Source organism: Ambystoma mexicanum, chromosome 1p (genome assembly GCF_040938575.1).
Source record: "Ambystoma mexicanum isolate Mex_15411 chromosome 1p, UKY_AmexF1_1, whole genome shotgun sequence".
NCBI classification, from domain to species: Eukaryota; Metazoa; Chordata; class Amphibia; order Caudata; family Ambystomatidae; genus Ambystoma; species Ambystoma mexicanum.
In genome coordinates this window covers 296,349,971-296,376,639 of record NC_090921.1, presented here as the reverse complement: position 1 = coordinate 296,376,639, position 26,669 = coordinate 296,349,971, and the positions used below count along the sequence as shown (strand labels likewise).

The 26,669-nt window shown below is 44.9% G+C and overlaps 1 protein-coding gene across 6 annotated transcripts in view; it reads right to left on the bottom strand.

Moving 5' to 3' along the window:
- Positions 1–26,669, bottom strand: part of SBNO2 (strawberry notch homolog 2) — a 1,228,831-nt gene that overhangs the window by 301,333 nt on the left and 900,829 nt on the right. For all 6 annotated transcript variants that reach the window (XM_069647284.1, XM_069647292.1, XM_069647268.1 and 3 more), the window contains one exon: positions 18,550–18,658. In XM_069647284.1, coding sequence (XP_069503385.1) covers positions 18,550–18,658 — 109 coding nt within the window. The remainder of the gene's footprint in view (positions 1–18,549; positions 18,659–26,669) is intronic.

Here is a 26,669-nt window from a genome sequence, read left to right as displayed (position 1 = left end):
AAACCTTCTCTTTGTCTTGGCGACACCTGTCCAGCACCAATTATCAAAGCTGCTGCACAAGAACTAGCCCCGTTCGTCACCTCCTTTATCAACTCATCGTTTAAATCATGCTCCTTGCCCACCAATCTTAAAGATACCTGGATAGTACCACTCTTTAAAAAAAAAAAATCTAGACCCTAATGTCCCAACGAACTACAGGCCCATAACAACAGTTCCGGTCCTCCTTAAAATTTTCGATAAAGCAGCCAATCTACAGATCCAATCCTACTTGGATTAATAACCTACTGGGCATAAGACAATCTGGATTCAGACCAAGACACGGAACCGAGACGACACTCCTTGATCTCAAAAACCAACTAGATGAGCGGAAAGATAGAGGAGACACCTCCATTCTTCTACTCCTAGATCAGCCGCTTTTGACTTGGTAGATTACAAAGTATTATGTAACCATCTCAAATCGGCTGCCAAGTTCTCTTCTAAGGCCACTGCGTGGATAAATTCATTCCTGAATAACAGACCACAAGAGTCTTCTCTCCCACCTCAGCTGCTGACCTAGTCCCCATCACCTGTGGTGTTCCTCAGGGGTCGTGTCTCCCCTACTTTGTATAATATTTTTACAAAGCCACTGATATCTTGGACAAACTGGGTGTCTCATATACTAATTATACTGATGACACCCAGATCCTTATCCCAATCCAAGGAGACTATGACAAAGACACCAACCTCAAACAAAATCTATCAAATCATTCAAACCTGGATGGCTACACATGGCCTATGTCTTAACAACAATAAAACCGAGCTTTTAATCATTGGATCCACAAGTAACTATACAAACTATCCCACATGTACAAATCTATCACCATTGACGGTAACAAAATCAATGTAGCCAAGGAAGTTAAAACCTTAGGATTCTACTTAGACTCAGCTCTCAACCTCGACAAACAAGTAAACGCCACAGCGTCAGCAACCAGTTACACTTGCAAACTAATTCATGCATGCAAACCTTTTCTGTCTACAGACAGTTGCATTACCATTGCACGTGCCCTTATCCTATCCAAACTAGACTATTGCAACGCACTTTATTTAGGTAAACTCCAGACCCTGCAAAACAACGCCCTTAGAACAGCATTAGGCATTCCTAAAGGACAACACATATCTGACCAAAGAAGAGCTGCCAACTGGCTGGCCATCGATGACCGAATCAAACTTAAAACCCTGAACATTACAAACAACTGTCTCAATAATCAAGCACCCATATATCTCTCAGAAAAATTCACTAAGCATACATCGGAACGCCCCATCAGAAAGGCCCAAACCAACAGTATTAGAACCCCCAACTTCATTCTGAAAAGATCTGGAGGCTCAAGTTTCCCAGTATTGGCAGCTTAACTATGGAACTCTATCCCGGATTCTCTAAGAGCCACTCCCTCCTTTCACGTGTTCAAAACCAATGCTAAACTCTGGCTACTCTCCAACAGCTACTGACACTTTACCTCTGAATGACCTGGCTCCACCGCTCAGCGATGCCTCTAGCTTTCTCTCCTTGTTAATATTAACATAACTTCAATTGTAACTGATAACCTGTATGTAATTGTAAGATATTTATCTAACTTACATAAGAAATGTAAGATTTTCATGCAACTGTAACCTAAGATTTTCACAAGTGCCCAGTTGCCTAACGGCCCGGTACGCTCTACAAATAAACGAACACTACAATACAACACAACACTGCCCTCCCTCTGCCCCATGCTAAACTATAGGGAAAAGTTGAATGGTAGATGAGCAAAACAGATTAATGAAATTTGTTGTAAAATCAGGCAAGATGGTACAATGGACTGAGTTAACAACGTAAATATGTTATGTCTGGCCCTATATTTGAAGTAGACTATGTTTGTGTTCTGTGTACTGCTTAAAGCCCCAGTTAAGTCATTACACAGCCCTGAATATCAGGAAGATAATCTTTCTGCCTGCAAGCCAGCAATGTAAGCAGCAGTGTGCCCCAAAAACAGCACTGACGGTCCCCGCTCAGCCCTGTATGGCTGGTTCTATAGATGGAATAAGAGGGCGACCAGAAGACACTTTCAATGTAGGGTTCAGTCCACAGGCCGGCCCTCTTGTTAGGACAGTTTTTCTGAAGCCCAAGGGCTTAGACAAACCTTTCAAATGAGGCAATACAAGACTCCACTCTTAGTCTAAGGCTGTATGACCCGGGTTCAGGGTAGCAAAGACAGAGCAGCCAGGCTTATTTATTTATTTATTTTTTTGGAGGGAGAGAGGGCTGTAGAATCAGTACAATGAAATTGTAATACAAATGGTCCAAAGAAACACTGAAACATTATGTATTGTAAAAATTAATTGGTTTATTTAAAGGAATAGTGCGCTCAAAAATATTATTGTCCCGAGGGTTCGGGCATGTGTTTTTAAGCATACGTTGATCTATCGTACAAACATTTCCTTACCGTAGTTTTCCTCTTTTTTACACATGCGAAAACAGGCAGCAGGGTGCAGCCATCTTGTGATAATCTTATCCATTTCCGCATCGCCCAAGGAGGACTGCCCTGGCGGCACTAAATCATATCCACCGCCCCTCAGGCTTAGGTCACTAGACGCGTACCGCCCATTTCACAACGGCAATGCACGTCTCGTGTCAACATTCCCTGTGCTTCAGTTTATGACGTGTCTCCATGGAAATGGCAGGACGCCTCTTTCCTCAATAGGTATAAACAGACCGCTTCTCAACAGACAACATCAGATTTGTTTTTCCAATCATTTCACTGTCTTTTTTAGAGTATTCTGTGCCTCGTTTCTGTGCTCTGTTCAGCTACCTTTGTTGCTCGTAGCCGTGCCAACAGATACTAGTACCATTACTATCCATTTGCCTATTTATTTGCCCCATAATGGCAACAATACAACCCTAACAGTACGAGCTGGAGTATTCTGGGGCGGAATTACTCTAAAGAGAAAGATGCACAAATGATGGGGCTTCGGCCAACAGTTGGGAGGACGATTCAACAGATCAAGAGCCCGAGCCTAGTCGCATGGACAGCGATTCCACCTGGTGTACCTGCAATCGGTGCATGCTAATGCCAACCGAGGAGAACTGCTGCTGCCGAGAAAACTCTGGATGCTTGTCCTACATATCGAAGGCGAGACACGGCCGCAATGCGTTACCGAGCTGCCAAACTTCAGGGCAGCCTGCCTCACATGGTCCGTTTTGAGGATTATGATGGTGGTTATGCACGAAATTCAAGCAACAGTTCACCCTCGCAATCCAAGTAACGAGTAAGTTTACTCTAGTTGTGATGTCACTTAGGCCACTACCATTTCATGGTTGTCTCCTATATTGGCGTAACTTTGATCTATCAATGCCAAACAAATGTAGTCTTGCAATTCTATACATCACTCGCAATTTGGTGAAATCATAGTGGTCTCCTTATGTTTATTTCATGTACAGCCATGAAACAATATTTCTTTGTGTCCCAAATGTAATGGAATGCATAGTCGTTCAATATTGTACAGTGTCTAAGTAACATTTGTACAGGCAACAATGCCATTGGATACAAGATTTGTCATTGTCAACTAAGGTTTAATACACTTTTCTTGTTCATTTAAAAACTGTTTGTATCTTTCTCTTTCACAGGTGGAACAGGCTGAGGGCCTATCGTTCGTTTACATGGTGGCTTCATGGGAGGCTTGGACACCGCATTCAACGAGTACTAACCGCCTGTGTCGTTGGTGCCATTAGAGAAACTTTCCCTAGTGACAGCGGTCAGTACAGGGGATTTTCCCACACTGTGCTGCAACCTGAAGTTTTTAATGTGTAGTACATTTGTGCCATCAAAATCAGTAACAACGGAACTTGTATCAATGGTTTCAGTTTTTCAGTGAATCAAGTGTCTCCATTCAGCAGTGTTCCGGCCCTTTCCTGCACGCCTCAGGTCCTTCCACCCACCCTCCATTATCAAAGGCAGTTGGCACCAGTGGATGTACCCTCCCAATGAGGGCTGGCAGGGGTGGGAAGGGCCAAGATGCCAAACACCATGTACACTTCAAATGTATCTTACACGCAGGGGTCATTGTTCCCATGCCCTCCTCAGACCCAGTGTCTCCAGGTAGGCTTCCCTTGAAGCAGGCTGCGCCCCTGCAATACACATAAGACCTCGCCATATACGCGTCATTCATTCACATACACACCAACTTTTCTAATTCTTTATAAACCACTTGATATTTATCATGAGAACATCTTTGAGCACTGCTACTTGCTGAATCCAACTGTTTGTTGGTCAAGGTAAGGGCAGGTCACCTAATCATATCTCCTTGATCTTCAAATTTCTATCTATTTCGAACAAACGTACCCAGTAGTGTAATGTTCAATCATCTCATTGCCACTGACTTGAGTTTAATTTGTTATGTTATCGATATATAGCAATTGTCATCAGTGTCAATTGGGATCGAATTGCATCCTTCGCAGACCGTGTCTATAAGCATGTTTCCTTTTGATGCACGATAGTACATTCGAGGGACGAGTAACATATTAAGATTTGCGTCACATCAATGAATTGTGTATGAAAGTTATCCTATAATACAGCCGGCTACGCTACACAGGTTTTGCTTTGATGACCAAATCATAAATTGCATAGAAACATTTATGATATAATTCCATCTTTCTCACGCTTTTTTGCAAAGTAATGTACGGTTTACGGTTGCTGCTCGAAGACCCATAACAAACCTAAAGGCACTACAATGCATGTATTCTCGCGGAATATAGATCTAATAAGAGAATGGGTCAGAAGATGGGGATTTGCGCCGGAAGAGCTTGAAAGTAGAGCCCATGAAGTATTGGAGGACTCGAGGGGTGATCGATTCCGCATCTGCAGCCTGCACTTTGCCATGAATATGTACGACCAATCAGAGTACACAAAGAAGCATCGACTCAGAATGCCTCGTAAATTGCTTCCAAATGCAATTCAGACTATTCATGCACACGCTGCCTCAGGTGAGTCACGGTTCCTGATTTAGCTGTAGGCCTTGGGGTAATGAACAGGTAACTACATGGACGGATTGGTGTTTTAGGTGTAAATGTCCCTTATAATACTTTTCATATTTACAAGATTGTATTGCTTTATAACTAAAACCCATTTTGCTAAACATCTGTCCTTGATTTTAGGAGCATCATAGAAAATGATTTATGGGCACAGATAACTATGCTATTAGTGCCCTTTGAAATAAGCATCATCTTTTCGTAATCGGTTGCTTTACATGTCAATTTTTTAGGTTAGCATTTCTAAATCAAATCTTATTTTCTCTTTACAACTCCATGACAATGTACTGAATATGAAAGAGCAAGATTCTGCATCCATGTCTTTCCTGGAGTCAACAACAACTTCGAGCGCGCATCAGGTAGTTTTATTTAGATATCCAGTTTCCAGAAATGTTTTATGCATGGAATTTGAGATAATATGATCAAATTTACGCATCTTGTTTGTATATATAATGTTTCATTGATGGGTTTTTATTGATATGACACCATCCTTCGGAGCTGATACAGAGCCAGAGGTATGCGTACTGACAGTTCCATAGAATGAAAGAAAGTTGATCCTAGATCTGATACCATTAGACATTTACATTATTATAAACTAGCATTTTTTCATATTGATTCAGTGCAACATTTCAATCAGTGGGTTACGCACAGTCATCTTTCATTGAGTAAACTAGCCATCAATCAGGTGAAATTCAAAATATATATTTTGACTAAGTGACGTACATGGTGTACGAGGATATCTGTGTAAGCCATGCGTGAGATGGAATAATTTGATTCAAATACAAATGACTTATTTTTAATGGATACTCTTTTCTAGGGATGTATACAAGATCAGGATATAGAAGAAGAGGCACGTGGATCCGAGTAGGCGGACAAGCTAGCTGGTGCAGTCGTTACATTAAAAAAGGTTTCACAATTTCATTTTCAAACAGTGTTTTGTGCTGATGTCTTCATAACATGCTTTTAAAAAAATCTAAAGTGCCATATACTGTAGGTTGGACTTACATTGCACATGTTTTTCCAACCTGTCTTCTAGTTGCCAGATGGTGTACGAACTATGCAGACACAGACAGCTACAGAAATCAGAGATGCTGCTTGCCAAACTGATTGGACCATGGAGCAACTATTGAGGCGCAGCGTGTTCAAATCAATAAGCAGACTCGAGATGCTTTTGCCCAATGGCCAGAAAATAAATTGAAAGCGACCAGCGAAGACAGCAAAGTGTTGTTGGACCATTGCTACAATGCGAGAGCTCCACCAGATGAAGATGTAACTGAATGTAATGAAGATGCTTTAGAATTAGACGCAGACCACTTGACACAATCAACATCTTCCAAAAAAGGGCCACCCAAAAAACAATCGACATTGATGTTTTCTCCGATTCGTGTTCAAGCAACAGAAGCTGAAATAGCAGAGACTGAAGCATCAACACAACTGACCGAGAACTAGATAAAGATCTCGACTAAAGTTTGTCCAGTTGGGCCGATATGTCAACCACAGTTGGGTCAGAAACATTCATGCAGGATGATAGTCTAATAAAGGAGCCCAAATACATTGTGTTTGACAGCTGCTTGATGGGGATTATAATGATGCTGAAATGTGTGCATCCAGTGAGAGGGGAAGTATGCGGGAAGCCACTGGTGAATGTGACTCGTGTATCACAAGGCAGTAACCTCCAAATATAAGCCACCTGTGAAATGCTCCATGCAAAATTTTCAAAGTCCGTTCAACCGATGCTGGGGAAACTGCCAGCTGCTTTACTTTTCAGTGGCTCTAGTTTCATTAAGTTGTCCAGTTTCTGTCAATTTGTCAGACCCCAGTTCCTTTCTAAAACGCAGTACTACAAATATCAACGTCAATATCTATTCCCCGCTATTAGTGAAGCTTGGAAAATTGAACAAATGTCTATTCAAAGTACATTCTCCGAAAAACGGTTCAGGTTAGCTGGCGATGGACAGTGTGACAGCCGCGGATTTTCAGCAAAGTACTGCACATACCACTTTCATGACATGGAAACTAAAGAAATTATGAGTTTGTTGGTCGTGCAGGTATCCGAATGTAAATCCTCAGTGGCCATGGAGAAACTTGGTTTTATGAAATCCCTGGAAGATCGCCAATCGAGGGATATGCAATTCGACATCATAGCCACAGCCAGACACGTTTCAATAGCCAAGACAATGAAGTAGCAGTTTCCCACTATTCGCCATCAATTTGATGTATGGGACGTTGCCAAATCAATCAATAAAAGAATCTCAGCTGCAGGAAAAAAAAGGTTCTGAAAATATTTTACAGTGGTTTCAGTCTTTCAGCAACCATCTTTGGTGGAGCTCCAAAACTTGCGATGCGTCTGTGGAAATTCTACTAGTAAAATGGCAGTCACAAATGCACCACTGTTCCAACGTCCACTCTTGGATAGAAAACCAAAATTTCCACCAATGTGAACAGGAACGGAAGAAGAAGTGGTTGATTCCATCTTCACCTCCACACAAAGCTTTTGAGAAGATTGTGTTTGATAAAACTATCAAGAGATCTGACTCCCAGAATTCTGTCACACAGGAGATTTGGAGGTGTTCCACAATATGTTTCTAAAGTACAGGCCCAAGAGATTGCATTTCGGCATAGACGGGATGCAATATAGGACATTACTAGTGGTATTATCGCATAACGAGAATGTAGGGCGTGAACAAATCGAGGGCTGTGGGAAACTTTGGGATGCTTCGCTACACAATAGCCTTTATGCAAAGAAGCGAAAAATGGGTGGTCAAGCTAATATACGAGGAAACAATGGATTTCGATTTTGTGAAAGATCTTATTATGACTGTCTTGGACATACATACTCACGGAATCGCATGCAATTTTGTTCCTAAGACACATATTGCCACAAAACATGGCAAATGTGCCCTGTCCACCTAAAGCAGAGCTCGTGCAACAGTTCACTTCCAGGTACAAAGGATTACCATCTTTTTTTTTGATCAACAATGTTTATATAAAGTGTCCAAATAAAGTATCCAATTTGTCTTTTGAAATCTATCCTCTGTCCATTTTTTTTTTCAACAAGTACCATTTTTACAAATGCCATACAATGCAACGCTGTGCTTTGACACTTCCCAGTTTCGTCGAGCCACTGTGGGACCTTCAATGATCGTGGGGGCGCCGGGTGGATAACAGCATGAAAGCAACTTTGGGTTTCTGCAGTTGCCTTACCAAACATTTGCCCAAATAGCTGAATAGGGATGCGACCTAGGCTTTGATAAGATACTCGGCATGCAAGAACCACTGACTGTGAGCAAAACAGCGCATCAAAGTGGGTTGTTGGTGAGAAATAGAAGCACTCTGACCAATATATTCATGGGGGCTTGTGTTGGTGTCATTGCTAATGTAAGGAAGGAGTGGGTCGGTGGAGCCCCCAGCCCCCATACATTATACGCGAAAGTGACTCCCTGCTCTTGCACTCGTGGGGGGACGCCTCCTTTGCCCTTCTGCAGCCATGGGGAAAAAGGCCCTGACATAAGCAGAGGTGGGGCTATTGCTAAACACTTGGACTCCATTTTGTGTCCCATCAACTCCAACTTTGGACTAGGCCGCATTCTGGCATTGCAAAGTTTCCCCTCCCCCTCAGTAGCGCCACGAACAGCGAGCACTGACAGCACCCTCCATTTTTTCCTCCTGCGCCTCCCAAGTCCCATTCTCATGGATGCGCTGAGACAAGATGTTGCGAACAAAGAATGTATTCATTTAATTCTTCCTCTGAGATCACTGTCCTGTGTTTGTCAGGGCTAAACCATGACTTGTAGTTGTTCATCCATCTCAACAAATATTTGCCTGCACCCCTCATCCCCGCTGCTGGGAAATTACTGCTTTTTCAACCTTGTGCTCCTCCAAAGCTATTCTTTTCATGTACCAGAAGTGTGACCTTTCCTTGCTGACCACCACAGAGTGCCTCCCAATAAAACAAGAGCCCAGTCACATTATATTCTGTCCTGAACTAACATGTGTCACTCCACCCCCTTTCTAGCTCCGATGTGCCAGACCTGTCAGCTATCAATCCTGACCCCCGCTGGTTGCCTAAAGGGCAAGAACCCCACACGCTTCACCTCGCTAGTGACCCAAAGTGGGAAAGTACAAACACACGTGTGCAATTTACAGGCCTCTAATATATAACTGCGGTCATGGTTTCAGGGGACCGGAGCCTGGCAGGAGGGGGTTGCAGCAGGGCTTGCTCCGACATTCTCGTATGAGCACATTTTGTCAGGGCTCGAGACTTGCTCCTTGTGAAAAACGTTTACGTGATTTGCCGTGTGAACAGGCGATGGCCTGAGCTGACCGGTGGTGTGGGGTGGCTGTGGGAGTCGCTGGGAAAGTGTGAAGTTCTCCAGAGGAAACAAGTAAAACACTAGAAATTTCGCACCCCATTGGTAGATGGCAGCAAACAATTCATATGTTTTTCAAAAATATTTCTAATGCCACCGTGGTCTGATGGGCTATTGGCTCCCATTTTGAGTGAAGGTCAGCGGCTTTGAATTTTTGCTTGCGAGCTGAGCAAGCCCACGCATAGCACACAGTATAAGGTTCAATTGTTTTTTTCGACCTTGAGAGAAAGGGATGATTCCGAAAGGAATGAATGAAAGGAGGGGTGTAATAGCGTCAAATATAAGATTCACCATTCCAAAACTGGACAAAAGGAACATGTCATTTCATTTTATGAAAAATCGTTGATCTGAACGGAGTCTCTGTGTTATGCCGAGAGAATGTAAATGCCGAATAGTATGTAAGTTTTGCTTTCAACGATTTTATAGACCAACGAGTCAACTTAGCATTAGCCGACAGTTATTGCTGGCTTACATTGTACTGTGTTGCTCTTTGTAGCATATTGCAATGACACGCAAATACAACCTGTGTGTGTACTTGTCTTTGTCCCGGGCACATGGGCAGTCCAGCATCGAGATGCATGTAGTCCACCACTGGGTTCCCCCCAGCTTCGACGCTAATATTTAATTAAAATGCCGTCTATGTGTTCTTCGAATTGTAGCGTCAGTTTCCGCATCCCATTTCGTGCTGAACATACTCCATAGCACTAACCTATGAAGCAAATTGTAGACTACTTTCCACGTTGTTTTCTCTGTTTTCCCATTGTTTCACGTCTGTGTTCATCATTCGTTTTAACACAGGGCCGAATTAATGGGTAAAATGATAAATTGTAATAAAGATCGGCTACTGAGACACATCTCTGTTATGTTTTTTAAAAAGTTACATCCTGCCTTTCTGCGATTGTCATCGATTCCAGATACCAACTGACGTTTTTTTTAACAGGCAGCAGCAGATACACTTGACTGGCTGGATCACAATGACGCTTTTTTGGGACGATCGCCACAGGCCGATAAGCCCTTACGCGGTACCAGCGTTAAGGAGCAACCGGTCATCGTTTACGGTGGCCTAGTGCCAAGCTGATGCCCAAACCTTGTGATTCATGGTGCGTCCAATGTGCTTCTTATACCCAAAAGGAACACTGTGTGACTCACAAACATTTGTGGGTCGAGAAAAAAGACAGAAATTACCCATTTACTTGAATATGGCAATTCGCTGGATGTTCTCGGAGCGTTTATTGTGAAATAAAAGTACTTCAAAAGTATAGTTTTATATTCAAAATTGGGACGCGCTGTGTTGTTAGATGATGTGTTGATAGTCCAGTTCTGTGTCAACCTATGTTAACATGTAGGTGATGACTGGGCACGTTTGGCTACGCTGCCCAGTAACGTCATGGAGATAGTCGGAGAATATCACTAAGTTTGGTGATGTCAACCTCAGGGGCGGGGGATATGATTTAGTGCCGCCAGGGTAGTCCACCTCGGGCGATGCAGCAATGGATAAGATTATCACAAAAAAGGTTGTGCCCTGCTGCCTGTTTTCGCATGTGTAAAAATGAGGAAAACTACTGTAAGGTGCATAGGAAATGTTTGTAAGATTGAGCAACGTATGCTTAAACACACATGCCGAACCCAAAGGACAATATTTTTGAGCGCACAATTTCTTTAAATACAAGTAGGCCCAAATAAATCTTGGGGGAAATAAGTACCATCACATATAATATAAACACATTATAGAAAAACAAAACACTAAGCTTGAAGGTTCACAGACCAAAGCAAATAACCTAATTTGGAACACCTAACAGGAGTTCTAGGTAAGTCATACCAGTTACTTTTTATATTAAGTTCTGTAATATAAGGGTAGTAGACCCTAGCAGTTGTACCGTGACGCTCAGCAAGAAATCAGTTAGTAACCCAACTGGACAATATACATTTTCTGAATAGTGGGACACATTCTAGGAACAGTAAAACACCTATAACTCTGATTCAGGATAAACGTTTTCTAGGGGAGTTGGATCTTGGGGTTTAATATTCAAAATCACCACAGATCTACTTCCACTAGAAATGCACGTCTTGATCAGCACTCCCGACATCCCCCCAATCAAACTCCCTACAAATCTAATCTGAACCACTCACTCCCCAGCATAGTACCGCCACAGACTACACCCAGGATTCCAAATATCTCCTCAACCACTCTGTCTGCCCCAAAGTCCACGATCACCAAAGTTAACCATGCCCTCTACAATGTGCACTCATCACTGCTAGGTCAATCCCAGTTTACGCAACAGAGATTTATGACCTCATCACTAACTTGGGCCTAGATATCTTGGCCATCACTGAAAGCTGGCTCTACGAAGCCCCAGGACCAGCCATCTCTCTTGGTCTGCTGCCCGGGTACACCTTGCTCTGCAAAGACAGACCTATTGCCAAAGGCGGGGGAGTAGCCCTCAAAGAAAGCCCAACAGTTAGACAAACCTCATCACTAACATGTGAGAATGTGGACTCAATCTCCGTCAAGATATCCACCTCTCACAACACCACCATCGATATCCACCCTGCGTCCCGGCAACCAGGTGCTCTAGCAGACTTTCATGACAACCTAATCCATCACCTGGGTAACAACCTAAAAACCTCCACCAAAACCATCTTCTAGGGGATTTCAATCTGGGCTTCAATGACCCAAAAGATAAAAACACCAAAGCCCTAGCCAAAGGCTTGCTTGAGCTGGGCTTCCAGGAAAAAATTGAAGATTCTACCCACTGTAAAGGGTGCACTCTAGACTGGGTTGCAGACCATAACTGTGGTGTGGACACTAACTATTACTCCATCCCCTTGGACCGACCACCACCTTATCCACTTCTTCATTCCCACCAACAAAAAAACCCAAAGCTACGCTGCCATCTGTCCCTCCTGCCTTGGCCAGAAGTGCCTGCAACCTAACCAAAGAAAGGATACTCCCCTATCTAGACAGCCCAGCCCTCCAGCTCCCACTCTCCGCAGACCCAGCAGTACTAGCAGAAATGTACAATGCCCTGCTGATGGTCAAGAAAGCGAGAAAACAAAAAAACATTCCAACTCCTGGTTCCCTGCCGAACACAAGGAACTTCGCTCCCTCAAACGCTCAGCCTTGAGCAATTGGCAAAAGACACCACAGGCTCTCACACTTGACATCTATAAAACTCTGGCTAAACAAAACAAAAAAGCTATTATTCTAGCTAAGTCAGCATCATACAATGAAAGGATCTCCAATGTCACCTCTGAATCCAAGGAGCAAAACAAAAAAGCTCCACACTTTTTAGGAACTGCGCCACATATGATTTTGAAGGTGAAAAAATATTCATAACAAATAGATATTTATTGAATTGCCCTATGTAGATAACACGTGTTTCGATAAATATCTATTAAGTGACTCCATAGTGTCTTTTTAATTTTATCCTCTGACAACTTTTGACACTGCCTATTGTTACTAGGTTGCTCTTGGGGATCCCCTTTTAACTTTCTCTGGCTAAACTTGTTAGAACTACAGTTCTCAAGGGTAAAACTGATATTTGGATGCCTTTTACATGTTATTAGGTGAAACCAGCGTACCCCACCTTAAGTGGAGTTATTTTTTCACCTTCAAAATCATATGTGTGCGCAGTTCCTAAAAAGTGTGGAGCTTTTTTGTTTTACTGCTTTTTTCAAGGGGTCGGGGCATAGTATTCCCCCTTTTGCCCCACACTAAACTGCGACAAATTTCTGAATTATTCAATAAACAGGTTGGCGCATGGACCTATAAATCGGTCACAAAAGCCCCAAATTTTTCTTATAGTTTTTCATCTGAATCCAAGGAATTGCTCTCCATATTCAAGGAACGGGCTACCCCGGTCACCAACACAAACAGTCATTAAAGACGAGTCCTGGTGCACCAATGTACAAAAAGCAATGATCTACAAAATTGAAATCCTTCAAAAGAAAATCAACGATCACCACAATTTCCTCACTAAAGTGCAGTCAACTGCCTGCTCCACACCCAATACAGCCACTGCTGTCAAAAAGCTCTTCTCTTTCAAGGAGGTAACAGAGTCAGAAGTTCTTGACATCATCCAGAAAACCAAACCCTCAAATTGCAAAGGCGATACTTGCCCAACCACCCTAGTCAAAGACTGCGCGGATCCCCTAGCACCATTCTTGACATCCTTCAATAACGCGTCTTTCAAGACTAATACCGTCCCTTCATGCCTTAAAGATGACTGGGTTCGCTCACTCTTAAAAAAGCCCAGCCTAGAACCCGAAAATCCTAACAACTACAGACCTATCACCACAGTCCCATTCCCTCTAAACATTTTAAACAAGGTTGCCCACACATAAATTCAACAATTTCTGGTAGCAAACAACATCCTAGGCATGCAGCAATCAGGTTTCCCAGGCCACGGCACTGAGTCTGCCCTATTGGATCTTAAGATCCAACGAAGTGACTTAATGGACAAAGGCCAACCGGCACTTCTCCTCCTACTGAATCCGTCGGCTGCCTTTGATCTCGTGGACCATGACAATCTTTGTAAACACCCCACTAATGCTGCACACTTTTTCGCCGAAGCTACAGCATGGATTTCCTCCTTTAACGGGAGACTCATGAGGGTCTTCTCAGGCCAAGCACACGCAGCACCCACCACATTGCTCTGTGGTGTCCCGCAAGGTTCATGCACAGCCCCCACGCTGTACAATATTTTAACCCTCCCCTTCTACTAGGACTTGGATGAGCTTGGCATAGCCTACAACAACTATGCCGACGACACCCAAGTCCTACTCCTCCTCACCGGCTCCTATGAACAAGATTCTGCCGCCCTTGACAACATCTATGCAGCCATTCAGACATGGACTATGTCTCAACGGGGACAAAACCGAGATCCTCATTGTAGGCACTAAAGAACTGCTTAACAAACTTGACCTGCAATACCAGACATTCATCATGGACAACACACCTATTAAGGTGTCCCCCAGCAGTCAAAACCCTTGGGGTCTTCATTGACTCAACCCTATCCATGACACGCCATGTGAGTTCCATCGCATCATCCTCAGCATTCTCCACCAAAATCATTAATGCTGTGAAATCCTACTTATCCATGAGCAACCAATTAGCAATAGCTATACTGTGTATTGTACCTTTACTCAAATGTCTGCACTGTCATCTCCCTATAACAAAGCACGTTTTTCTGCAACAGCGTCACGATGTCTAAGGGCCGATTGAGTGCTTTACAAGTGGAAATAAATAAATACATTGCACTGCTTTTCAGTTCACAGACTAAGGGAAGCAATAACTAACTTAGTTTAGGATAACACAGTTATACTCAAGGTAAATAAAACCTATACAAGTTTCACAGGAGCTATCAGTCACTTAAAGGCAGGTGTAAACCTAAGACTCGGACCAGGGAAAGCAAAACCCAAATGGTAGTCTTTATGAATGATTCAAGGCTATTCTAGGTAGGTAAAAACAAAGGCAGGCCTATTCTGAATAGACAAACAGCAAGTCAGGGGAAGCAAGAGCCAGTTGGGGACACTCATACATTTATCCTAACAGGAATAGTGAAGTGAAACCAATAGCATTACTTTTGGGAAGAGGCAACACCAAATCACAGATGAGTGAAATACCCTTACATCTACTTTAAGAATGGCAGAACATTTCTAAGGTCACTTTTGTCAATGTTTACTCTCAGAGTTACAGTTACCAACCAACTTCTTTTGCAAGTATGTAACTTTTAAACATGTCTTTTCTTTTCTAGGCAAAAGGCCCAATCCTTAGAAGTCTTTCCCTTATTCTTGGAGCATGAGTGTTCTCGGTGGCAGAAGGAGAGTCACTAGGGTATAGTGTCCAACAGACCGGTCAGGATAGGTTCTTAAATAGTAAAAGCCAGAGTCCCTAAGGAAGGCTGGTAGAACAAGTAAGTACTTCACATTAGAGTTAGTTGAGGGTCCAGGGACTTCACAGAAAACCCCCTACGAGGATTCCAGATGGGACCTGGGTGCACTGGACGAGAGCACCCCCAATCCCAGATAACACCCCAAAACTACACAGGAATCACAATAAACTTAAGGTAAGTAAATACCCAGGCCAGCACAGTACCTCCGCACAGAAGAGGATTTTGCAGAAGGAGGACTTCAGGATCTGCAGCCAAAAATCCAATTGTTGAATTCCTTGGAAGGACTTTTGCAGCAAGGATCACAGGAAAGACTCTAGGCAAGGTTTTCCTCACAGCTGGATGCAGCTCTGTGGATTTGGCACTTTTTTCAGGAGCACAGAAGACAGAATATCCCTGGTCGGATTCTCGTTGTTTGCAAGGTCCAGCACTCTGGTGAGGGGCCTTTTGGGACTGGAATCGTGCCTCATGAGATCCAGCAGCATGCCCACGTAGTTGCAGCACCCTTTTCGGAAGACCGTGCACCGCAAAATGGCTCGAGGTCCTATGGTATTGAGGTATTGCAGCCCTGCAAGGTCGCAGCATGGCGTGGGATGGCTCAAAATGCAGGTCTTCTTGAGTCTAGTGAGTCCCACCAGGCACTGGGACAGGGTTGCCCTTTTCGGAGACCCAGGTTGATTGGAAGGAACGGCTACAGCAGGCTCCAGTTACAAAGCAGGCTCTCTGGTCGCAAGAAATATTTTCAGCTGCAAATTCTTCATCTTCCTCTTCGGTTTTGGTTCCAGTGGTCGACTGCCTCTTCATCTTTCAAGATCTGACTTTTATGCAGGAACCCAGCCAACCAAACAGCCTTGCAACATTCAAGCTTGGGGGGTTGGAAATCCTTTCAGGACAGCAAGCTTCTCAGTATGAACTGGATTCTCGCAGTCAGGATGGAAGACAAAGGGCTGCAGAGTGTTGAGTCCTCCCTCGCTTCCTAACTTCACAGACACTCTGGAGCCTGGGCGGGGAAGCCACAGGATTCCCAAAGTCAAAGTTGACAAAGGATTTTCCCACCCTGGAGGTCAGGGGAAGGAACAAGAAAGGCCAAGGAACACTGAAATAGTGAAAAAAGAAGACTGGGGGCATGTTGGTCAAATGAGCACCCATGGATACGTTTACCGGGGCTGTGTAAACAGCCCGCAGTAAAGGTGAACCAAATTAGTTAAAAGGTTCACTGCCACCAGCCATTAAAGGTAAGCTTGTCCCTGTAACAAAGATGTTACAGTTCAAAGGAGATGCATTGCATCTCTCCCCAGCACTCCACTTAAGGTGGGGTGCGCTGGTTTCACCTAATAACATGTAAAAGGCATCCAAATATCAGTTTTACCCTTGAGAACTGTAGTTCTAACAAGTTTAGCCAGAGAAAGTTAAAAGGGGATCCCCAAGAGCAACCTAGTAACAATAGGCAGTGTCAAAAGTTGTCAGAGGATAAAATTAAAAAGACACTATGGAGTCACTTAAAATGGACACCCATAAAAAGAGTAAAAGATTATGCGAGTGTGGAAAAAGGTTCCCACTCACTGAGGTATAGGGAGAAATAATCCACCAGTAAAGCAAAAGGTTCTGGGGTTGACACATGTCAGGAAGATTTATCATTGCTATGAAAATCTTACCCAACAGAAACCTAGACATCTTTTGGCCTTCAACAGTGACCTATAGCGTTTGGGCATTAAAGTAAACTACAGGACTCTTCTTTGTTGCAACGGCACTTAATGTGATATGGATATATTCAGGCACGAGTCACTAGCATGCAGGGCCTACAGCCTATTTCATTGATGCCCAATGAGGCTGTAACAAGCATGGTTTTCATGATGTCTTGCGCAAAAGGGATATTGCCTAGAGGTTTGGGCACCACTTCCCCTACTGGGGTGGGATAAAGTTTGGTTTGCATATGGCGTTTAACCTATTGTGATGGTATAGCAGGCTGAACCAACCGACTGTGTTAAGGATTCATTCAAAGCTTGTCCAACACTCTTCAATCATCTTTTGGCTATTTTGATTGCAAACGTACAATTGGATTAATTTTAGAAGGAGTTCAAAGAATGCACCTTGACTTGACTAAAATCAAACCTCTAAGTAACAACTGTACAAAAACGAATTAAAAAAATACAAATTTATTGATGGATATTTTATTTCTATCGCGCTCATACACAAGTATTTCAAAGCGCAACAAGGCAAGGGAAGGGGAACAGGGGAGAAACAAAAACAACGATCTTACTAGGCGGAGTGATATTGAGAACACGCAAGTGCATGGTAGAGGGGAAGGGGGAGAAGTGCATGGAAGGGCGAACAAAAGGAGAGGATGGAGCGAGGAGGAAAAAAAAATAGATGAATAAATAAAAAGGCAAACAGAGGGAGTGCAGCCAGCAAGTGGCAAGTGCTGGGTTTAAGGTAGCAGGCTGGGTAGGTCTGATAAGTGCAGGAAGAAAAAAAAAAGTGGGGGCGCTGTATGGGAACAGATACAGACCCCAGTGCAAGAGGTGGCCCGGAGGCAGTGCGTGCGAGTGGCAAGAGGAGCAGGTACCTGGGCCCAGAGGAAAGAGGGTGGCCAGGTGCATGGTGCCGAGGGAGAGTAAAATCAGCAGGGGAGAGGGGGGCGAAAGCAGAAGCAAAGAGCAAGGTCTTGAGGTACTTCCAGAACCGGAGAAATAAAATCACTACTATGCTTACTTGTTATAAAAATAGGAGTCGTCCCCGGTCACCAGCCATAATTGGCTTTGGGAATGGTTTCTACACAATGTGTTCTTTTTTGGCAAACCAATCTAAAAGCTCTTCAAAATACAAAGATTTCTTTTTTGATGGCAAATTACCAACTATATCCATTCCTCCATTGTTAGCTAGTCTAAAAGAACATACAGTACACGTTTACAAAAACAGAGGAAGTGCTGTAACCTTCCTCCACGAGGACAAATTGAATATGCCACATCACAGGGTGAATCTGCCACATGTATGTTTGCAATGTGCAGCAAAGATACTTTAATTGCATTCCAACGGGTACAAATTCGCTGTATTCCGACACACCTCATCATAGACCAAGTCATCTTATTTTACACACACAACAGACCTGCGGTATAGACATTAAGTGTTTAAAACACTCATTTTAACTCAGACACCCAGTGAGATGAAAATAGTTCATTACACCATGATAGAAGTACACCACAACATACAGCTCTACTCTCCACTGACTGCATGCTCTCGCTCTCACCGCGGAAGAAGGCTGTATCACCGCCAGGGTATGTCTTGGGAGGAGGTACTTTGTTCTCCGATTGCTGTAAAATGGCAGCAAGTATTCTGCTAAGAGCTCTGGACCCGTACTGAAAAGGGAACACAGCAGAGATGAACCCAGGATTAGAGTGCAAATGAGCAGCAGTTAATGAGCAAATGAAGAATATGCAAAAAAGACAACCTCATCGGCGAAACAAGATCAACTGCAGCAGACACGGAAAAGAACAAAGGAAAAGTTACTTGCCTGCAACAAAATCAGTTGTAGATCAACAGCGCAAGCTGCGTTGAGGCAATACCTCTGCAGCTTAATCCCTGGGGAGACTGACGACTGGGGTGAGCGGCATCAAGGGACTTTGCTAACAAACAAAATTCATTTTATTTAGCTCTCTGTCTCCACTCATTCATCTGTTGATTTGAACACTTCATTCTCCTCCACTCCTCCTCGCTGCTTCCCCTTCGCAGCCCGCCTCCCTTCACACCCTCTGTGGGCTGACTGAAGCTTAGCAGCCTCACACTTGACCTTGGACACTTCATCAACAACACTGCTGGTCCAGCCGTGGCGGACCCCTTCGGCAAAGGACATCGCCAGAAGAAGCAGCTCCAGACCATGTTGGCCAGTGTTAGCTTGGGGAGCCGTCAACCGGTAACGACAGATGAGGTAGGCGAGGTCTGGACAGAGGGACCAGCAATCACTGTTCTCCATTAGACTGTCCAACCCAATCTCATCTCAACATTTCTCTAGCATTTAGCTAGACAGTGTAAGTTAGCCATATCTCACATTTATCCTGATTGTGTAAGTCTGCCACACCTCATATTTACAGATTGTGCTAGCCAGGCACTCCCCACATTTAGACAGACTGTGGTATCCAGTGTGAGAAACCTGAAGGTGTCTCCCTCGTTAGTCCCCTGGGATCTGTCATCCAGGTGGCCAGGAAACGGCCATCGCTATTGGATCCAATTCCTGGGGGTGGACCAGTGAGGGAGGATCACCTGGATGGGGGTTCCTTGAGGAGAGGGACACAGAGGGGTGAGACGCGGTACCCCGCCTTCTTTCAACACCTTTTCCCCCATCCTACCCCGCAGGATATTCCAAAACACTGCCCCCCCCCTTTTTCCAACACGAAAAACAATGTACCAACATCAGAGCCGTTTACCTGACATGACCCAATACTAGGGTCAGGCACACACTTTCCCTTCCCCACAGGGATAAAAGGTTGAGCGAGAGAGCTCAGGACGAGCGAGGCAGACCACACGGCATAAGAGCTAACTCAGCAGAGCAGTTCGTGATGGAGGAGAAAGATGGCGCATACCTCGAGGGTGACAAGGAGAGAAGCGACCTTGCCCTTTCCGACCAAGGCCTGTGAAACCTCTGCAGAAGGATTAGTAACACTGCAAACAATTGCCAAGATGTGATGCAGCAGATGTCAACTTTACACAAGATCCTATTCCGCTGATAGCCAAGCCAGGGAGAGATGCTTGTCTCTGTGGTACCAACCTTGACTCCAAACAGAAAGAAAGCCAAGCGGTTCACCATAGCCGGCGAGTCGATCAGAAACCAAAGTGTGTTGAACGAAAAGTAGCAAACTGCTAAATTGAACAGTGAAAGGCTAATAGATCTATTGATGCAAGAAGGGGGAAAAGCAGCAGCAGAGGAGTTCAGCAACCGGTTGGGTGCTTACTCAAGAAACTCTGGACAATTACCAGATTGTTGAAACTACCATAACCAGAAGGCCTTGTGAAAAGGTGAAAAGAGGGTCAAAGTGGTCATACAGGGGTCTTGTAATATCCTCTGTTCAGTCAAAAGTCTTTGGCCGACAGATAATTGAAGTTAAGGGAAGTGAATCCTGTATCGTAAGAACTGGGGAAGGGAATACTGCATCGTAACAGTTGAATGAGAAGGATACGATTGACAAGATTGGCAAAAGTGAATCCAAAAGAGGGATGCCAATGAAAGGGGGTGTAGTCTAAAGTCCCGAAGTACAATGTGTTGACAGGAGTGTACCTGACCGAGGGATGTCCACAGTGAACTGTTGAGCAAATGTTGGCAAGAGTGAAACCAGCAGAGGGACTCTGACAAAAAGGGGCGAAGCCTCAAGAACTGTTTAAAGAAAAAAAAGACGTTAAGATTAGTGAATGCAATGAGTATTTTAAGATTAGGGAAAGTGGATTGTCACTCTTGGCAATTGCATTTGAGCCTGGCAGAGGGAGATCCCGAAAGAAAGGCCTGAGCCCGATCGAGGGAAGCCTAGTGGTCCAAGCCCTACCAAGGGAGATCCAAGGGTGGAAAGTCATCAACCAAAGTCCATTTGGAAAGGAACTTTCTTTCTTTGAATACATCAGGCCCTCGAAGGCAAGAGACTTTTTATTGAAAAGAGACTTAATCATTGAACAACCTGATAGCTGGTACGGAACTGTTGGCTCGTGCTGGGAAAGCTCAAGTGTTTGCTGTGCTCAGGTGATCCACCTTGTCCTGTGCTCAAAACGTGGGAAAGGAAGACCCCTAGGAATCTCATCCTGACTTATTATTTGTGAACACATCTTTCTTTATTGAAAACGCTAACCCGCACTCTTTCTCTAATTAGTTGTAAGGAATTGGCTATAGGTTTTTTTAAAATTTTAAAATAGGCCTTTTACTTTGACAAGACACCACAAGGACTGCCTTATTTTCATTTGATGGTCGAAACTTGCGCCCATCTTAGATTTAGGTTAGGTGTTTTTCCACCCTGCATTTACAGTTTAATAAACACCCTTGAACTGTGATCACTTGTGTCTGTCTTTACTGTTGCCACCATGAGTGCCTAAAACCAGCCATATTTCCCATTTAGACAAACGGTCTTGGCAACAAATAATTTGACAATATTATCCCATTGACCGCTGTGCCCCCTCATTAGGCTTTTTCCCCCCTCTATTCAGGTGCCCAGGTATAAGACTGCTGTATTTACTGTTGTGGCCACCAACCCAGGTGTCCCAGATCAAAGAGTTATTGCTTTGACTGTTGAGCCCCTACTTAGACCTTTCTCGCGCTATCCAAGTGTCCCAGAACTAAGGCTGCTGCATTTACTGCTGTGACCCTCTACCCAGGTGTACCAGATCGAAGTGTCATTGCATTGACTATTGCGCCCTCTATGGCCTTTCTCCCTCTATCCAGGTGTCCCAGATAAAAGTGCTGCTGCGTTGACTGTGGTACCCTCCTCGGGCCTTCTCCCCCGTTGTCCAGTTATCCAAGTTCTAGGTGCGACTGCACCGACTGCTGTGCCCTTACTTCGGCACTCCCCCACTATCCAGGTGTCCCAAGCCTAGATGTTACTGCATTGACTGTTGGACCCAACACAATCCCTGGTAGCTTAGTTTCAGGTGCTCACAATCCCCGGCAGCTAAGGTACAGGTGGCCTGGGCGCAATCAGTGAGCCTCCAACCAGACATTTCCACCCACTGCAGGCTCGTACATTGGAGCCGAAAAGAAAAGACCACTATAACAAAAAAACAAAGGGTTTACTACCCCTTGGTTTAACAATCATAACTAAAGGAACAAGATAAAAACAAAGCCGCATAGGAACCAGAAAGGAAAGAAATAAACAAACAGAACAAGGAAGGTCTTTCAACAGAGGCCTCAACTACCCACAACCTCACCAATTATAAGAAACCACTAACCACAAACGGCAAAGACTAAACCCAAGGACCAGGAAACACACCAATTCAAAGAGGACGCCCACTCAAAGGAAAACCAAAACATGTCTCGCCACAAGAATGACAACAAACAATAAGAAAACCCAAATCGCTCGGGAAGGTACCAAACAGCATGATCCCACAACTCTGAAAAACTGGACAATAAACAGCCCAGATGGCCCGAAGAGACATACCAAGAACAGAGCTAAGTCCGACCACATCGCTACCTATCTCTACACATACGATTGCTGGGCAAGCAAAAACGGCCCAGCAACATCAAACCAACAGCCAACAAGTGTTACGAATGCAGAGAACACCAGGACACCAAATGCAACAAGACAACTAAAAACCAACCCAACCCACTCTATACCATGGACAATACCCCAAACAGACAAGTTAGAATCCATCACCCTCTACACGCTATACATCACCAAAGAATGGAACGGATGGGTACCTACACAATTTACCACCCATAACGAGCCAAAGCCAACTAACCCCGCAATAAACCATATCAATCTACTCAACGAAGAGACTGATCACCAAAGAACCACACCGCCCAAAAGGTCCAACCAGGAAAAACACTTCAGCAACTGAAACCCAACCAACACCACACTGGGCCGAACAAACAATACAAACAACAACCCAAAAGGAAACTCAAAAAACTACACTACAGCCTCTTCAATATTAGATCCATGGCAAAAACACTCAATAGAAATCCATGACCTTCTAAGCGAAGGAGGCACAGACATGCTCTTTCTTACAGAAACCTGGTTATCAGGCAACTACAAAGCCATCGGGAAGTAAGCAATACTGGACAATTATAAATGAATACACGCCAATAGAGAGAAAACCGAAGAGGAGGCGGAATCACAATCATACCCAAAGAACACAACTGAGCATCTCGACTCGTTGCAACCAATGCAGAAGACTGAAACCATCGTCATCAATATAGAACTCAACAACCAAACCAACATAGTATTCCTCCTGATCTACAGACCACCTTCTTACAACCCCAACTTTACAATGGAACTAGCAGACGCGGCCGCTGTGCTATCAACCCACCACGAAAACCTAGTCATACTTTCGACATATGGTTCGAAAAAGAAAACAAGTCCACAGAAAACTCACTATGCGCCTTGTCGGAACGTTGAATTTCAAGCGAATAGTAAAGGGATCCACCCACGACATCCTGGATGTAATTTTCTCCAGGGAAGGAGTATGCGCATCCGCTTCACCTACACCAACGTTATGGAGGGACTACTACTCAGCATTCTACATCACATCCTAAACCTGCCTACCTGCCGGAAAGGATATACGCCATACCAGCAAGAAAAGAAACTGCAAGAACCTAGACGTAGAGGTCCTAACAAACCTAGACTCAACCTTCCCAGGCAAAACAGAAGCCGCCGAAACAACCATAGACAGAGCAGAAGACGCACTCAACAATTCGATCACCAAGGCTCTCGACCAACTGCCACCAGCTAAAACATTCAAAGCAGCACTAAAACAAAAACTGGCAGCAAAATGGTTCACAGAAGAACTGTAAGAACTCCCAAAAACCAACCGCAAAATGGAAACAAAAGGAGAACAATACACCCAATGGGACAAAATAAAATACCAAAGACAACTTAAACTATACACATCAACAGTCCTCAAAGCTCAAAAGTTATATTACGCCACAAGAATAGAATCGGCAAACAATCCACAGTAAGAATGCTTCAAAATTAGAGAGAACAAAAATCCTTCGTCCTGCAAGAATTCCATCATCACGACACAAGCACTTTGTGACATCACCAACCATCTGAGAGAAAAAAATAGACACAATCTAGGAAACCATCAACGTGGCCCAGGATAACACAACCACGACTGCCAGACCGCAGACACCGGGCGAAACACATGATTACAGCAAAACTCACCTCCTGCAACAGCGCCTCAATGCCTTTCGGTTGTATGTGCGCTTTACAAATGAAATAATTAAATAGAACTAATCACAGAAGAAACCTTTGCCACACTGATCAAGGACAGCAGTCTTGCAGGAAACCCAAGGGACCCTTGTCCACCTGACATCTTCAAAGGAGCCCTCAATCACAGAACCCCCGGCGACACACTTCCGGAATCTTATTAATCCATTGCTCATAAGAGGAATAGTACCGCCCTCCTACAAATTACCATACAATGAGCTACTGATAAATAATTATAAGTTACTCACCGTCCATAGTCCCCTTTCCTTCATACTGTATGGGCATCTGTTCACGGGAGACAGAACCTTTTTCACCAGAAAAAACCTTCTTCCCCTTTAAATTTAGAGGCGCGCAGGGGTGCGGCCCGGCGAGCATGCACTGCGCCTTGACTCCGTCCGCCGGCGCCACACCTCAATCCCCATTGACGAATCAACAATAGATTTAACATTGCCTAATGACACCAGTAATATTAGGGGGGGGGGGTTGGTGGGACTTATGGAGGAAAGGGGACTAAGAGTATGTTAGTCACTACGGTGAGCAACTTATAATTACCTCTTACGTCCCGTCCCTTTCCTCCATACTGTATGGGCGATTATAACTGATTATAGCCCCAGGTTGGAGACGAGACCCTCCTTAAGCAAGTAGGTCCCTGAGAACCACATGTCCGAAGGCCGCATCAGATCTAGAGCCGGCATTCAAACCGTAATGCTTGCAGAAAGCCGAAGGAGAGGCCCAAGTGGCCGGCCTGCTTATGACTTGCCAAAGGACATGGCGCTGGCATGCGATGGCCATTGCCTTGGCCTTGACTGCATGGGCAAGCATGTTGGCCGGGAGCGGCTTGTGCTGGCGTTCATACACTTCTTTGATGGCAGAGACCATCCAGCGCGATATGGAAGCCTCAGAGGTCTGATAGCCTGGTCTTGAGCCTCCGAAAGTGACAAATAGGGCGTCAGATTTACGGAAGCACTTGGGCCTATCCAAGTAGAATTTCAGGGCATGACTGACATCCAGGCAGTCCAGCACACTCTGTGCTTCATCCTTGGGATCGGGAAAAAACATAGGAAGGACTATTTCCTCGTTCAAGTGGAAAGCTGAGGGAACCTTGGGCACAAATGCCGGGAGTGTCCGCAGGACTACCTTGTCCTTGTGAAAGGTAGTACATGGTTCTGAGGCGACCATCGCCTGGATTTCGCTGACCCTACAAGCCAAGGTGAGGCCGACTAGTAAGGGCGTCTTGATGGTGACCAGCCTGATGTCCACGGACGCCATTGGCTCAAACGGTTTGTGCGCGAGGGCACCCAAGACTATGTTGAGGTCCCACACAGGGTGCAGTCTCTTGACGGGCGGGTAGACCCTTGTGAGTACCGTCAGGTGTTTCTTAACTATAGGATTGGAGGAGGAGAAGACGACGCTCTCCTCAGAATTCCTGTAAGCTCCGATGGCTGCAAGGTAAGTACGGCAGGTGTCAACCTGGACGCCAGAGTGGGAGAGGTGCGCCGAGAAGGAGAGCATGCCGTCCAAAGTGCACGCCAGGGGATCGATTTCTTTGGAGTCTGCCCAGTAGCAGAATCTGGTCAATTTGCTTTTGTACTGGGCCCTGGTAGCCATGCTCCTAGCGCCCTGTATGACCTCCAGATTAGCCTGTGAGAGGCTGAGGTGCTGCAGCGTTACCTGCTCAGGGTACCATGCTGTGAGGGCTAGTTACTGTGGCGCAGGGTGGAGGACTCTGCCCCCCTGTTGTGCCAGAAGATGTGCTGGGCCCGTCGGGAGCACTTCCGAAAGTCTGAGCAGCTCGGAAAACCATGGCCTGGCCGGCCACCATGGAGCTATTAGAATGATGTGGAGTTGGCAAGACTCCTTGATTTTGCAAATTACTGAAATGTGTTGTCCAGGGAGCCGGGGCCCTGTCCCTGCCAGGAGGCAAACTGAGGGCACATCTTGTTGTGCCAGGTGGCAAAGAGATCCACCTGGGGATGACCCCACCTGTTGAAGATCTGAATAACGAGGTTGTTTAGCTGCCACTCGTAATTGTCCGCTCCAAGCCTGCTGAGCCTGTCCGCTTCCAGGTTGGACTCCTGTGAGGTAGATGTCGTTTTCCAGGGACCACTCTCACATGCTGATTGCCAGTCTGCACAGAGGAGGGTATCTAGTGCTGCCCTGCTTGTTGACATAGTACATGCTGGTCGAGTTGTCTGTCTGGATGAGGACAACCTTGCCCCTGAGAAGTGGTAGGAATTCCCTGAGCGCTAGCCAGATAGCATTCAGCTCTAGCCAATTGACTTGGTAATCCTACTCCTGTCGAGTCCAGGTGCCGTGGAGCAAGAGAACGTCCAGGGTGGCTCCCCAGCCCTCGAGCGAGGAATCCGCGGTGATGGTGGCCTGTGGAGCGGGCGGCCGGAATGGCTTGCCCGTCCATAGGTTGCAGTCTCTGGACCACCAAGTTAGGTTTGGGTGGAGAGAGCCCCGCTCCTGG